Source organism: Diorhabda carinulata, chromosome 4 (genome assembly GCF_026250575.1).
Source record: "Diorhabda carinulata isolate Delta chromosome 4, icDioCari1.1, whole genome shotgun sequence".
Lineage (NCBI taxonomy): Eukaryota > Metazoa > Arthropoda > Insecta > Coleoptera > Chrysomelidae > Diorhabda > Diorhabda carinulata.
Genome location: NC_079463.1, coordinates 32,125,728 through 32,140,470, shown reverse-complemented (window position 1 = coordinate 32,140,470; position 14,743 = coordinate 32,125,728). Strand labels below are relative to the sequence as shown.

The 14,743-nt window shown below is 29.4% G+C and overlaps 4 protein-coding genes across 4 annotated transcripts; 2 read left to right on the top strand and 2 right to left on the bottom strand.

The window, feature by feature from the left end:
* Positions 1 to 201: 201 nt before the first annotated feature.
* On the bottom strand, positions 202 to 3,562 carry LOC130893471 (fibroblast growth factor receptor substrate 2). The gene is made up of 5 exons (XM_057799642.1): positions 3,404 to 3,562; positions 2,711 to 3,027; positions 2,286 to 2,649; positions 2,015 to 2,228; positions 202 to 772 (listed from the first exon to the last, which is right to left on the bottom strand). Exons 2-5 carry the CDS (start codon positions 3,024 to 3,026, stop codon positions 608 to 610), a joined length of 1,059 nt encoding a protein of 352 aa, XP_057655625.1. The 5' UTR covers position 3,027; positions 3,404 to 3,562; the 3' UTR covers positions 202 to 607.
* LOC130893472 (UBX domain-containing protein 1) lies at positions 1,321 to 14,566 on the top strand. Its single transcript, XM_057799643.1, has 6 exons — positions 1,321 to 1,544; positions 12,844 to 13,075; positions 13,130 to 13,404; positions 13,707 to 14,002; positions 14,062 to 14,365; positions 14,428 to 14,566. The coding sequence occupies exons 2-6, from the start codon at positions 13,023 to 13,025 to the stop codon at positions 14,466 to 14,468; spliced, it is 969 nt and encodes a 322-aa protein (XP_057655626.1). The 5' UTR covers positions 1,321 to 1,544; positions 12,844 to 13,022; the 3' UTR covers positions 14,469 to 14,566.
* On the top strand, positions 4,217 to 5,804 carry LOC130893468 (nucleotide exchange factor SIL1). The gene is made up of 2 exons (XM_057799640.1): positions 4,217 to 4,552; positions 4,629 to 5,804. The coding sequence occupies exons 1-2, from the start codon at positions 4,444 to 4,446 to the stop codon at positions 5,738 to 5,740; spliced, it is 1,221 nt and encodes a 406-aa protein (XP_057655623.1). The 5' UTR covers positions 4,217 to 4,443; the 3' UTR covers positions 5,741 to 5,804.
* LOC130893467 (putative leucine-rich repeat-containing protein DDB_G0290503) lies at positions 6,841 to 12,072 on the bottom strand. The gene is made up of 12 exons (XM_057799639.1): positions 11,820 to 12,072; positions 11,438 to 11,747; positions 11,295 to 11,383; positions 11,052 to 11,240; positions 10,822 to 10,993; positions 10,697 to 10,746; positions 10,547 to 10,638; positions 9,585 to 9,667; positions 8,521 to 9,528; positions 7,257 to 7,606; positions 7,042 to 7,164; positions 6,841 to 6,971 (listed from the first exon to the last, which is right to left on the bottom strand). The coding sequence occupies exons 1-12, from the start codon at positions 11,928 to 11,930 to the stop codon at positions 6,912 to 6,914; spliced, it is 2,637 nt and encodes an 878-aa protein (XP_057655622.1). The 5' UTR covers positions 11,931 to 12,072; the 3' UTR covers positions 6,841 to 6,911.
* Positions 14,567 to 14,743: the final 177 nt, after the last annotated feature.

The following is a 14,743-nucleotide window of genomic DNA, read 5'->3' as shown; positions in this document are numbered from 1 at the left end:
GACTCATTATCTCTCTCTACGTAACAATCAACTTCACTCTTTCTCTCTCTCTTTCTATTTTCTTCAAAGCACTATCTGTCTCCTGCTCTAACTAAATATGATGTATTATCCCCTTCTATCACTGACTTCCCTTCTCTCTCTGACCCATTATATTTCAGTTTTTCTCTCCCTCCCTCTCTCTTTGACACTGAATAAAACTCATTTATTGTAAAATATCATTTATTAAAAAATTTGTTGTACTTAATCAAAATCAGCACATAATATACAATTAAAATATTATTTTTTTTATAAAACGAAATTTATTACAAAAATCTATAATCACTTAAAAATATCTTTGGCTAAAATGACTTCTTTTTTTTTCTTGTTCTTCTTTGTTCACTTTACATATAACCTATAAATATATCTTTGACACTCATTAAAAAATATTAACGGTAATAATATCTTTGGTATTTGTAAAATCTATTACAAAAAAATGTTTCCATTGATTAATAATCGATTGTGAGGCGTTCCCATTGAGTTTTATTGAAAAATTAACCTCAAAAAAACACCTCACAATCGTCACAAATTATAATAAATAAAAAAATACATCACAAGTTGTTGATTATTTTCAATCACTTACTGAACTGTGATAATTAATCGTAGAATTATGTCTAGTTTTTCTACAACCCTCTTCTACCGTCATATTAGGGTTTATTGACTGTGATAAAGCCGTGGTTTTTTGAAAATCGATCGTTACGTATTTCTCCTTTATACTGGGACCTTCCGGAACTACCTGATAATTAAATAAACATAGGTAAACAAACAATATAACCACAATGTCAAATGTCAATAGTTTTGTTCGCGTGACGAGCTATCGATTCTTCATTACGTATAGATACAGGAGTATGTTATTTCTATGATCTTGAACAACCTAGTACTGTTAGAATATTATGTCGTTTATTGAATATTCTAAAATCGAATTTATAATCTACAAAAATTGTACAACCACCAGAAACGATGTGACTCGCCATCACGGAGCTGTAAATATTCATAGTCTCGAACACGTACGATGAGTTCCGAATTAGACTCACTAACAAAGCTAATATTTCAAGTTTCATCCAGTTGTTTGAATTTTTTTTAAAATGATGGACATTATTTATATCTTAAAAAATTTTTTTTGAAAAATAATATATCATTAGTGCCGAAAACGTTAATTGTAACTCAATAAATAGTGATATTGAATTTTTTTATTAAATAATGAAATGAATGGAAATGACTCGCCACCACGGAACTATGTACAAATTCATAACTGGAATAACAACAAACGTACACGATTAGTTCCGAATTAGACCCGCAAACAAATATAATGTTTCAAGTTTTATCCAGTTTATATTTGAAGTGATGGACATTCTTTATGGTGTAAAAAGTTTATTTTTTCAAAATAATGTATAATTAGTGCCGAAAACGTCAATTCTAATGAATTAAATTGTAAAATCGGATTTTTTTATTAAATAAAGTGAATATAACAACCTAATGTCAATAACCACAAATTCAAAATCGAGAAGGTACATTTTTTAATATATTTATATACATAGTGTCAAAAATATAAAAAGTAGCTATTTAATTCGTGTTGAAATAATTAAGAACCCAAGAATATATACGAATTTTAAAGTTTTTTTATTAAATAACAAATTAAATTGTTACCTAACCTCAATTATCACAATGACTGGAAGGAACTTTTAATATTTTCATTGTTTTTGTTGTTGATATTCATTTAAAAACTTTTTTAATAAAAAATAATAAAAATAACGATTTGTAATGCTCAATGCTCAATTTATATAAAAATTCATTAATTATTTATTTGTTTAAACTTGGAAATATAAATGTATGAAACATTCAAATAAATCATAAATTTCAAACATTAGAAGTTGAAAAACTATTTTGAATTGAAAATAAACACCCAATATATAAATAAATTTACAATTAAAAATATAAAAAAATATCATTGTATCATAAAAATAGTAAAAAAACTTACAGTTGGTACATTGGAGTTTCTATCTCCATCACCATTCAAATCTAACTCTGCATAATTCACTTCTACTACATTAGGATCAACACTAACATAAGGTATTAAAGTCGTATCTGGCAGTCTTGCAACTTCTAAATCTTCAGTATCAATATTAGCGTAACAATGACGTTCTTCTGGTTCTTCCGGCATATCAACGTTCATATACAAACGAGAAGGACCGCTGATAATACAAAAATAAATACAATTTGAACCAAAAATAACAAAAACATCATCATACCTCACTTCTGTAACTTCTGAGCTGCCCATATTTATATACTGTGGTAACATCAAACTACTATCTAATACTAGGCTATTTGTATACGTAGGCTCAGGTACTAAGCTGCCTCTTTTGTTATTATTATGTTCTGTAGGAGTTTCAACTTGCGGAGGAGGAGATAACGTAGGGCTTAAAGGACCGTTACTCCCCACAGAACCCGGCCGGCTATTACCGACGATCGGTCTCGAAACCGGAGGTACAGATATCGGATTCAAATAACCCTCAGTTTGAACTTGAAATATATTGTTCAAATTTGGTCTCCTCGTTACTAAAAGTTGACCGTTAGCGAGCGAATCGTTGGGGTTTGATTCATCCGCGAGATTTCCTTTAAACAACACATATTATTACAGTAAATTTTATTTTTTTTTTATTTTATTTTTTAATACCTGTTATATATTGTTGCACAATGTTAAATAACAGTTCCGCTTTTTTACATTTAAAAGCGTAAATACCGTGTCCTGTAGGACATCTTCTGCCGCATTCGAAACTGAAAATATCCGTATCACATCCATATTTCCTGAGAGCCCTTAACGGCCATTTCGTTGGTTTTTTTCCTCTTTGGTAAAAAATCAAATCTGTCTCGGTTACTTGTAATTTTCCGGGTTTTATCTTTTTACCTTGATCGTCAACGTTTGTTACTTGAAATATATTGGGGTGTCTGTCATTTATATCACTTTTACTACTCACACACCCCATTTTCATACTAACAACACAATAAAAATCATAATATTTACGAAAAAAAAACGAGTTCATAAAAAAATTACTTGAAGTTATTTGTTATCTATTTTTGTATCACTACTGTTCTGATTAAATGAAATTTTGTTTTCGTAAAACTAATTCACAGATAATAAATTAGCATTATCAATAACACTAATAATAATGTCATTAATACTTGACATGTTCTTGTTAAGGTATTTATTTGATAAATAAGTTGAACTGTATACAATTTAATGTTTTGTTTTATCGTTCGAATCACTAATTTAAAAATATTTCAACGTGAATAGTATTGTCACTATTTATTTTTATATAGACGCCCTTATTTATAAACAAAAGCTAAGGTTAATTCAATTGGAACTCACCTAACTAATGGGTTTTAATTAACCGATTCCAACAAAAAGCATTTAATCATCTTTGGTTTAGTGTTAACTGTTAAATTATTTAAATTCTTCTTGGAAAAATTATAAAAAAAATACATAATGACATGATTAGTTGACAACTTAATGTCAATACAAGAAACTGATCATAGATAAATTGAAAATTATTAGGAAGCGGTTAGTTAATGGGGGCGCTGTTTTGACCATCGAACTCGATAAATATTTATCTCTATCTCTATCTGCACTATTCTAATTTGATAGCCAAAACGATGAATTAGCGAGTAATAGGAACGGCAAATGTGGAGATTCTATCATAGAGATATTACAGGTAATATCTCTATGGATTCTATTGATGAGTAGAGGGAGATAGAGAGTAGTAAGCCGATGCTCTTTCTTCCAATAGTACAATTCCACTCACATGTTACTCTCTCAATCTTTAATATTGACTGTATGCTTTAGTTGCATCAGCGTTAACTCTTTTAACTATCTATGTACGGGAAGAAATTGTGTACTTGTCAGCTGTTCCTGTCACACGTCATTTCGAAATTCACTCAACAACAAACATATTTATATTTTGTAGTAAATTTTCTGATATTTTGTCGTTTGTTTAGATTCTTGAAGGAAAAGTTTCAATTTCATTTTTTGTATATATACGATATTATTTTCAATTTTTTAGAACTAACTAACTATATTTTGATGGTTCACGGCAATAGTTCTGAGTAAAAAAGCGTCATCTAGATGTGTGAATTCTAATTTGACAGCGTATTCTATTTTGGGAAATTTAATTTTGATATTGACAAGTAATTGGAATGTGTCACGCAGTATTGACGCAAATTTATTAGTTTTTACTTATTTTCTGTAAATTAGATTTCAATTTAGTGTTGCAGATCCATCTAGGGATCTATACGGGAAATAAAAAATTGACTTAACCTTGTGTCATATATATGAACCGTCTATGGAATAGGTTAGTTTGTGGTGGGAATTATGAATAGGAACGTTGTGCTGTGTATATTACATTTTTATAAATGAAACTTTTAATACTATTTATATTAGGAATAGGAGTCGTTTGCGATGAAAAGGAGGAAAATAACGAACCGTTTATACCTACAAAAGAATGGCAAACGGTAAAGAAAGGTAATTTTCAGCAGCACTAAAAAACTAGGTTAGAATTCGTTTAATACGAAACAAACCTTATAATTTAATATTGTAGATCAAAAAGTACCAAGCGGATTACATTACCGAATAAACGTGAATACAGGACTCGTAGAAGCCAAATTATTAGAAGAAAAAAACGAAAAAACCGATGTACTAGAAGTCCCATCACAACCAAAAGATGAAGATCTCAATTTAGAAGATTTAAAGAAAATGTTGAAGCAAATGAAACATGAAGAAACGGTATCGAAGCAACCAGTTTATCGCACGTACGACGAAATAAAAAAAGAACTAGGAAGTTTGAATCTAATTTCAAAAATAGACGCCGAGGTTTTGGAAGATCTTTTAAAACAACATAAAAATGAAATGGATAAAAAAGAACCTAATGTCGATAACATAATAACCATCCTGGACGATTTTGATTTCTTAGGTCACCAATTTGATAATGGATTAGAATTCGTCAGGCAAAATGGGTTTAGAGATGTTGTATATAAAAACTTAAACTCGTCTAATGATGTTATAAAACAAAAAACTTTGAAATTATTCGGTTCTCTTGTTCAAAACAACGCCAGGGTTCAAATACACGCACTGGAAACTGGAAGTATCCCCGTTCTATTAAGGATTTTAGACACAAATTCCTTGGAGGATATTTTGGGTCATACTGTATATGCTATTGGTTGCCTTTTAAGGAGGTTTCCTTTAGCACAGAAGAAGTTTGTAGAAAACGGCGGGGTTTTTATAATAACCCAAGTTTTCGAGAAATCTTCAATAAAAATCCAGTTGAAAATAGTTACTTTAATGACGGATTTGTTTATAGAAAAAAGAGAAGCTTTAGAAAACTCAAACGCTTTAGCTCTAAATCAGTATCACAACATTCCTTTAGAGAAGGAATTAATTAATCAAAATTGGTGTTATCACATTAACAAACTTTTGAATGGAATATTTAAAAATTATGAAGATGATCACGATTCGATTGAAAAGTGTTTGGTTTCCATGGATGTAGTGAGTGAACAGTGTAAGGATCATTTCAATAAAAGCGTTTTGTTGCTTCTACAAGAGAAATATAGAAGATTAGTAGAGAAGGATACGGGTGAAGATGAATTTTTCCATAACGTAGTAAAACTTTGCGGAAAGATTTTGAACCGCATTAAAGAAAAAACCGAATTATAATTTAAATTATTTTTGTAATATATTTAAAGTGAAATTTGTTGTTTTCAAGTTTTCACCAAAATAACTAATTGTTTAAACTTAATATCGACAAGAAAAATTTTGGAAAATTAGGGAGTATAGAGGAAAAAAAGAAGTCTGGGGATCTTATATGCAATCGAAAATTCAAAGTAATAATCAAAAAAGGTACAGAAATAATAGAGAATAAAGGTGGAATTATTACCGAGACTAAATATAACACCAGAAGAGGAAAGAAGATAAAAGAAATAAGATATAATGTATAAGAAGTACAGACCAAGAAAGACCTGGACAGTGATATAAGAGTACTGGATATTGTAGAATACCAAAATATGATACAGGAATGTAAAAATATTTTCAAAATTTATCTATCTCGATAGAAAAGCCTACAAACCATCAATTAGAAACTGACTATAGTCAAGAAGAAAGTGTAGACTGAGAAAGATCTGGAGGAACGATATTGAAGATGTTATTGGAAGTATTGATGATAGTAGAAGCAAAAAATGAGATGCCAGGATATGGAAATATATTCAAGGAAGACCTGGAGATATGATATTTGGAGTACTAAGGATTGTAGAAGCAAAATCTAGATGACGGAATGTAAAAATGTTCTTAGATTTGATTAATCCCAAAAGAGAACCCTTAAAATGATTAACAGAAACAAGGTATAGACAGAGGAAGACTTGGAAGAACATTATTGAAGGAAGACCTGAAGGAATGATGTGGAAGTACCAGGAAATGTGGAAGCAAAAACCAGATGCCCAAATGTTCTTAGATTTTACAAAAGAAAATCCCAAAAATTCTCAAACCTATTACAAATAAACTATAGTGATTAATGAAGACATGGAGGAACAAGATTGGGAACAGTGGGAATACTAGGAATTATAGGAGAGATAATAAGATACCAGAATGTTGTAATGTAGTAGAAAGAAGGATAAACTGAATAAAATAAATGAAATAAAGTTTGATCCATTCTAAATTAACAGTTTAATGAAGTTAATATCCAGTTGTTGGTATCTAATTTGGTTTTTTCTTCTGGAAGCAACTCTTATTTTATAGGAATTTTGGAAAAATAAATATCACACTTTCAGTAAATTAAAGTTTTGTATATTAAATTGATAAACGACAACATTAGATTATAATTCTACATTCAATATTATTTCCTTGCTGTAATCATTTTTGTTATCTTTTCATAAGATTTTTCAACTGCTGCGACCTGAAATTTCAAATTTTTTTGCACTATTTATTAAATTATTTGAAATTAAATATTTCAATTTTTAACTTACCTCTGAATCATAATCTTTCATTTTAGATAAAATATTGTCTCTACTTTTCTTATTAGTCGCTTCTATTTTCAAACAGTTACTTAACACTTTTTGTGACCACAATTTCCACCTTTCACTATCCCTCTACAAGTATTTTTATTAAAAAAAAATAACAATACAATTTATTATTATTAAATCATAAACGATAAAAAGAAAAATGAAGATATCGAACTTACCTGACTATTTGACTGTATTTCTTTTATCAAAGTTGTATAACTCGCATCTTTCTGTTGAATAAGTTGTTTAAATTCGTTATTTTGACCCTGGAATTGTCTCAATTGCTTAATCAAATCTTGATTACCTTCTTCGTACTCTTTAATTTTTTGAGTACATTCTCTCAACACCATCGCTAAATGTTCCCTGAATTTATTTTCTTGTATTCTTAATTTCTCTTCTTGTTCTTTACGAACGTCTTTACTAGATCTGTATAATTTTTGGTATTTTTCTTCGACATCTTTCAGCCTTTTGAAATACTCTTCTTGAATTTCTTCTCGTAGTTTTATTTCTATTGATAAAATATCGGCTTCTACAAAGGGTTAACGATGACAATTTTGGAAGTTCTGTTCCAAATCGTACGAAACGACAAAGTGATTTCATCATTATATGCCGAATAAGAGAGGATGTATGAATATTGTAGAAATTGGAAATGTAAACAAAACCGAACCGGCAACGTTTTATAAACGTATACAAAATAGCAGAGTATTAAATCTGTCAAATGTCAATCAATTGTCATAGAATTTTAATCAGAACTATGGACATAGTGATAATTATTGTTTTATCTATGATCCAAATAAAAGAAATTAATATTGAATAAAAAATAATTGAAAAGAACAAACTATTTATATCTTGGAATAAAGAAAACGAACAGATGATGGTAATGTTGTAGCTATTTTTCTACGTAAAAGTTATTGTAATGTTCAAAATAGTACAAAACGACAAGTGATTTTATAATTATTTTAAGATTTTACCCCGAATTTAGAGAATATGCTAGAAGAAATTGGAAATATGAACAAAAACGCACTGACAAACATAAAATGTAAGAGTACTAAATCTGTCAAATGTCAAATAATTATCATAGATTTTTAATTGGAACCATAGATATAATAATTATTACGAGATCGGAGTAAACTAAATGCAGAATATGAAAATTGACTTACACTTTATATAACTAAACGAGCAAACAATTCAGATCTATTTCGGGGTATGTGAAACGAACAGATGATAGTGGTATTGTACCAACGATGCCAGTTCGGAAAAGTTATTTTCTAAAAATATTTTCATTAAATTAAATTAAATACGACCTGTAGAATCGTTTAAAATGAAAAAAATAGATCTGTAAATATTTTTTTCACTATAAATTTCATTTTTTCGTGATTTCAAGTCTTTTATATAGAAAATCAGTTTAAAATAACAGGTAAAAACAAAAATTTTTATACAAACCTTTATGTTTTTCCAATTCTTCTTCCTCTATCGCTTTCAATTCTGCTGCAAAATCTGTTTTAACTGCATTTTCGTTATCAACTGTATCTACTTCGTCCCCTAGATTTTCTTCAATTTTGTCTTCCCTTGAATTTTTCAATTTTTCTTCTAAACTTTCTACCACTTCATTCAAACGTTCTATAATTTGTTCTTTGGTTTTAATTTCTTCGCTCATATGTTTTAATTGAATTTTCATCTTTCTACCAACATCGATTTCTTCTTTCAACTCCTTAACCGTTTCTTGTAAATTTTTTATCGAATCTTCTTTCGCCTTCAATTTCATCACAACGTCTTCCAATTCCGTTTCGAGTCGTTCTACATAATTCTGACAATTTTCCAACTGCTGTTTATAACTTTTATTTTCAAATTCGAAAGTGCACCGTTCGCCTTCGGCGATAGTTTTCAAATTGGTCAATTCGTCGACGGTTTCCTGCAACAACCTCAACTGTTCTTGGGCGTTTTGAAGGGCTTCCACTGATTGCAGATAGTGATCTTCGGATTTAACTGAAGATTTCAGTTGGACGTTTTCGTTAACCAATTCGTCTGCGTACCGTTTCAAATTCTTCAATTCCTCAGAAGATATTTCCAATTCTTGTTTCAATTTATTTATTTCGTTTTTGAGGTTCGTCCTCTCTTTATCGACGGTTTGTTTTAGTGTCTCGAGCTCATTTTTTAATTCACTTTCTTTGTTATCTTCGGCTTGTTTCAGTTTTTCTTCTAAATATGCAATTTTGTATTCGGAAGCTTTCAAATCTTCCGCCATTTTTTCCAATTGGGGTAAACTGTATTTGCTGGAGAAATTCTTGATGTCGTTTCGAGTTTGGGATAGAGTTTCTTCCATTTTAGCCAAAAGGTCTTTGTTGGTGCTGTTCAAATTGAGGATTTGTTGGTTTTTGTCTTCGATCATTCTTTTATAATTTCGTAGATCGTTTTGCATCAAAATCAAATTTTTCGTGTGATCTTCATTATCTATAAAAAGTGATATTCAAATATAATACAATGAAAATAAATGGAATATCATTTACCGCATTGTTTGAATTCTTTTTGGTAAGAATCCGATTTCAATTTTCTGTATTCCAATAATTCTTTCATATTTTCTTCGTAATTTCTAAAAATATAAACGAAAAAATTACCACAGAAATATGGAATAGTATTAAACTTTACTATTTACGAGATACGAGGCGCTAAAAATTTTGTTTTCCTAATTTGCACTATCACAACTTTCTTTACAGCCCCCTGTAGTAAAATTTAGATTTTTCTATCATATATCCATTATTTGAGAGTAAATAAAAATATATGAGCTACAAATTTTATGTATTTTGATGAAAGTGATTTTTTTCAGCCTAAAAAATCTATAGGGTTTCACAGAAATCCAAAATTGGAGTCTTAAATTGCATCCGAATGAGGAAAAAATTACCGAGAGCCATGAAAACTATATTTTCATGATATTGATACACAAATTTAACTATTGTCTTTTTGGCAATCATTTCATTCCCAAATATGCAATCTAACAACTTTCTTATCAACCCCTTTAGTAAAATATAGATTTTTCTGTCATATAACCATCTTTTGAGAGCAATTCCAAGTAAATGAGCTGCATATTTGAAAATTTTTGATATATATGAGATTTTTTAGTACAAAAATATATATAAGGTGTTCCAAAAATCTAAAATTGGAGCAACATTCAATTCCACGACTTTCTCATCGTTCCCTGTAGTGAAATATAGATTTTTCTATCATATATCCATTTTTTGAGTGAATAAAAATATATCGGCTACAAATCTGCCATATTTTGAAGAATGTTACATAAATCTATAGGGTTTCCCAGAAATCCAGAACAAAAACCTTAAATTCCCAAAAAAAAATTAAGAAAAAACACTAAGATCCTTAAAAACTCATTATTTTATATTTTCAGATGATTGAAAACTTTCGTACGTCGATAATTTCTGTAGCACGTAAAAAGATATTTTAACAAATTCAAAATTACCTCAATTTAGCATGCAAACTATTGATTTGAAACGACTTATCCACTAAAAGTTTCTTCAATTTATCTTTGTTTGGTGTTAAATTGTTATTGTCCTGAAAATAATGAACAAATTAATTCTTTCACATATTTTATTATATAAAAATAACTTACCAAAGGAAGTTTTTCATTACCAGATGTATTATAAATATTTGTTAATCTTTCTAAAAAAATAAACAAATATTTAACAAATTTCACATTTAAACAGGATATTTTGATAAAAAAAATTGGGAACTCACCCTCCAAATGTTTATTTTCATTACTTAAAGTTTCCACTACATCAATTAATTCCTCGCACTGCTGCTGAGCACTTTCAAAATTTTTCGTCAAAGCCTTCATTAAATTTGCGTCATTGTTTTTGGACGAAATCAATTTTGTTAATTCATCTTTGAGTGTAATATTTTCTTTTTCCTGTTAAATATTTGAAAAAAAAATTAATTTATTCAATACATCAGTAGTAATAACTCACCAATAGTTTGACTGTTTTTGTTTCTTCTTCTAATAAAGCTTCCAATTTCCCAACTTTTTCTTGAACGGCCGTTTTATATTCCTCGCTGTTAAATTGTTTATTTGCATTACTAAACGGATTCCTATCCCCTTGTAATTTCAAATGTAGGTCATTTATAGTCGACCTGTATGTAGAAATTTCTAAATTCATCTGTAAAAATATATATTTTAAGATATTATTGGTAAAATGATAATTGATACATACATTATCGATAAGTTTTTTGTATTCTTCAATTTGATTTTCCTTACTTTCTAATACTGATGTTAATTCTTTAAGAGCACCAGTTTTTTCAACTAAAATGACACAACACTGATATAATCATTATTTAAACACAATCACAATATTACCTAATAAACATTCACTATTTTTATACGAGATTTTAAGTTGATTTAATTCAGCTTCTGTGAGTATCAATTTCTTTTTCATAGCATCCATATTAATAGTCATATTTTCAACAGTTTCCTTATGTTCTTCCTTTAAAGCTTGCAATTCCCTGAGTCTTATATCATACAATAATTGTAATTGTTCTTGGTGATTATTGGCGTTTAAATATTTTTTTTGCGTCTCATCGTATGAAATCGTCGAAACTATTGAAGAATTTACTGTGCTTTCATCGTAACTGAAATCGTCTAATTTTGTCCTCACTAAATTTTGTAACTAAAATTTATTTCACCTTTATTTTTTTATGAAAATTTTGTTGAAAGTAGTACGAAACATATTTCGAATTACCTCTTCATTTCTTCGCTTCTGATCCTCCAAATCCTCTTCTTCCTCTTCATTTCTAGAGTTGTTCAAATTTATTTCCGTATTTTGAAATAAACTATTACCTGGATTATCCATTTTTACGGTTCACCTTTACAAACCATTAATAATCAATGTTAAAACGAAATTAATATCCACTTTTTCTTGTCCGTTAATATAAACATTAACTAAATTAAGGTTAAGTTTTTGTTTATATTTTTTGTTGGCTGTGACTATTCGCACGCTCTCGTGAAAACAAGGACACACAAATGGACCCACTTTAAGTTTCTTCTTTCATATCTCGAGAACTAATTAGAGATAAGTTGTTCGTTTTGGTCTAAAAACCGTCATTAAATCAAGTTTTTTCATTTCATATATAATATGAGTGAATTGGTTGAGTCTGAGGAGAGTTGAACGCGGACATCCAACATGATGGCTGATTTAACTGTACCCCGATACTTTTTGTATCCCTTTTACGACATAAGTATTGACTGATTTTATGACGAAGCTATAATTATCCACATAGTGGTCGCTACTAAAAAACACGGTCTCATTTATAATGAAAATACTATTCAAATCTGTAATCGAATTGTATAATTAAAATTGACTTGAATTTATAACATCAGTCATGTATACTATTGTGCATAACCTAATTTTTCAATTTAAATAGCATAAATTACAACGAGTTTTTGTAAATTAATATGGATTATTCTATCCGTGTTTTGTATTTACACGGGAACGTGCGAATAGTCACGGCCTTTTTGTTGACATATGGGTGCACACCACACTCAAAATATGACAGTTGTAGTCATTGATTTGCGAAGTCAACGTTACATATGACGTCATCACTTTTAATCAGAACGGTTCACCCAATAAGATATTGAAATAAAAGTTGAAAAATTTGATACAATTTTACAAAATTTCAGGTGACGCTGGAAAAAATTAATGGAATTATAAGAGAAAATCGGTAGTTGTAAATTATATGTTTATTCGATTACTCCCTTATTTTTAGGGGTAACTCACTGAAAACAGTGCAATGACGTAATAATTAGCCCAATTACTCAATAATAGATGGCAATAGTGTTTGTAGAAAAAAAATATCTCATTATCAAGGTTAACAACCAAAATAGTTACTTGACAAAATTTTATTGGAATTGTCTGTTGTAAACTTAGAGAAATATTCTTAACAATATGTCAAACGTTGTAGATACTTTAATGGAAATGGGTTTCAGTAAACAACGAGTGTAAGTATAAACCTGTATTTAAAACATAACCTACATTTTGAATTACAAAATTAGAGAACAAGCAGTAAAAGCAACTGGTTGTAATGATGTACAAAATGTTATGGAATGGTTACTGGCTAATGAGGAAGAAGTAACAGGATCTGAAGAACCTGTTAAAGAGGAACAAGTTAACCCAGAGGCTGCTGGTGAAAATAGTGCGAGTCCCCAAACCCAACCAGAATCGGGGAATATCGAAGAAACTCCGGCTGTAGCAAAATCAATTAAATGCGATGATTGTGGAAAATTGTTTGATACTAATGAAGCTGTAGAATTTCATGCTACAAAAACAGGTAAATTTCATATTTATCTGTACAATTTTCAGATCATACCATAAAACTGTTTGATACGATTTTCATTGAAAATTCGGGAAAATTCCGAGCAAATTTCCAAATTATAATGTAAAAATATGGTTACTAGAATATTTTAATAAAAAATTAACCAAACTACTTGTTTTGTGTGTTAAAAATAAGATGTTTAACCAGGATATGGAAAGAAATCAGTATTTCAATTAGTGGGTTAAACTTTGCGCGAATTAGTCTAAATTTAAGATATTCTGCGAGCGTTGAAAATTCGTTTGATGCAATATTTATAGGTCATCAGAGCTTTTCTGAATCAACAGAGGAAAAAAGACCTTTAACGGATGAAGAGAAAAGAGAACAATTAGCCAAAATAGAGGCTAAATTGAAGGCTCGCCGATTAGAAAGGGAAGCAAAAGAGAAAGAAGAAGCATTGCTCAGGGAAAAAAATAGGATCAAATCCGGGAAAGAATTACTGGAAGCTAAAAAGAAGCACGAAGAACTTGAAATGAAAAAAATTATTGATCAAAGAAAAAAAGAAAAAGAAGAAGAAAGGCTAGCTAGGCAAAGAATTAAAGAACAAATTGAACAGGTAACAATTAATTAGTCGACTGTAACCTCATTGTAAATATGAAATTTCTTGCTGTGTAGGATAAATTAGCTCGTAAAGCAAAATTCGGTAATCAATCTGAACCACCAACGCCTGCTCCAACACCGGCAGCTGCTCCAGTTGCTATTAGACCACAAACAAGTTATTCTGAAGTGAAATTACAGATCCGGTTGCCTGATGGTTCATCAGTTACTCAAAGTTTCGGTGCTAAAGAACCATTATCGGCTGTTCGTCTCTTTATAGAAATGAAAAGAAACAATACTCAAGAACCTTTCAATCTTATGACAAATTTTCCAAAAAAAGTGTTTCAATCTGATGATTACGACAAACCTTTGGAATCGCTGGGTAAGTTACTTGTAGTATATTATTTATATTTCTTCTTCTAATTGTGGTATTTTACTTTTCAGACTTGGCTCCAACCGCCGTTTTAATAGTTAAGAAAATTTGAAACTAGTCGTTGTTTAACTGAATTTTTAACTCAATTTATTACATAAAAAATTTTTTTTATATAACATTATTCGCTAATTATACAGACAAAAAATAAAACGCTACAATTCTAAGTTCATTTTGGTGTAATATTCGTTTTTACTTACCTCAAATGAACATTAGAGACTTTTTAGTACCATAACTTTTTGATACATAATCCTATTAGTATGGGAACTGGATTTTAACATAATTTTTTTTTTTCATCAATTACAGTAATTATCTTCAGTATATTGTCTA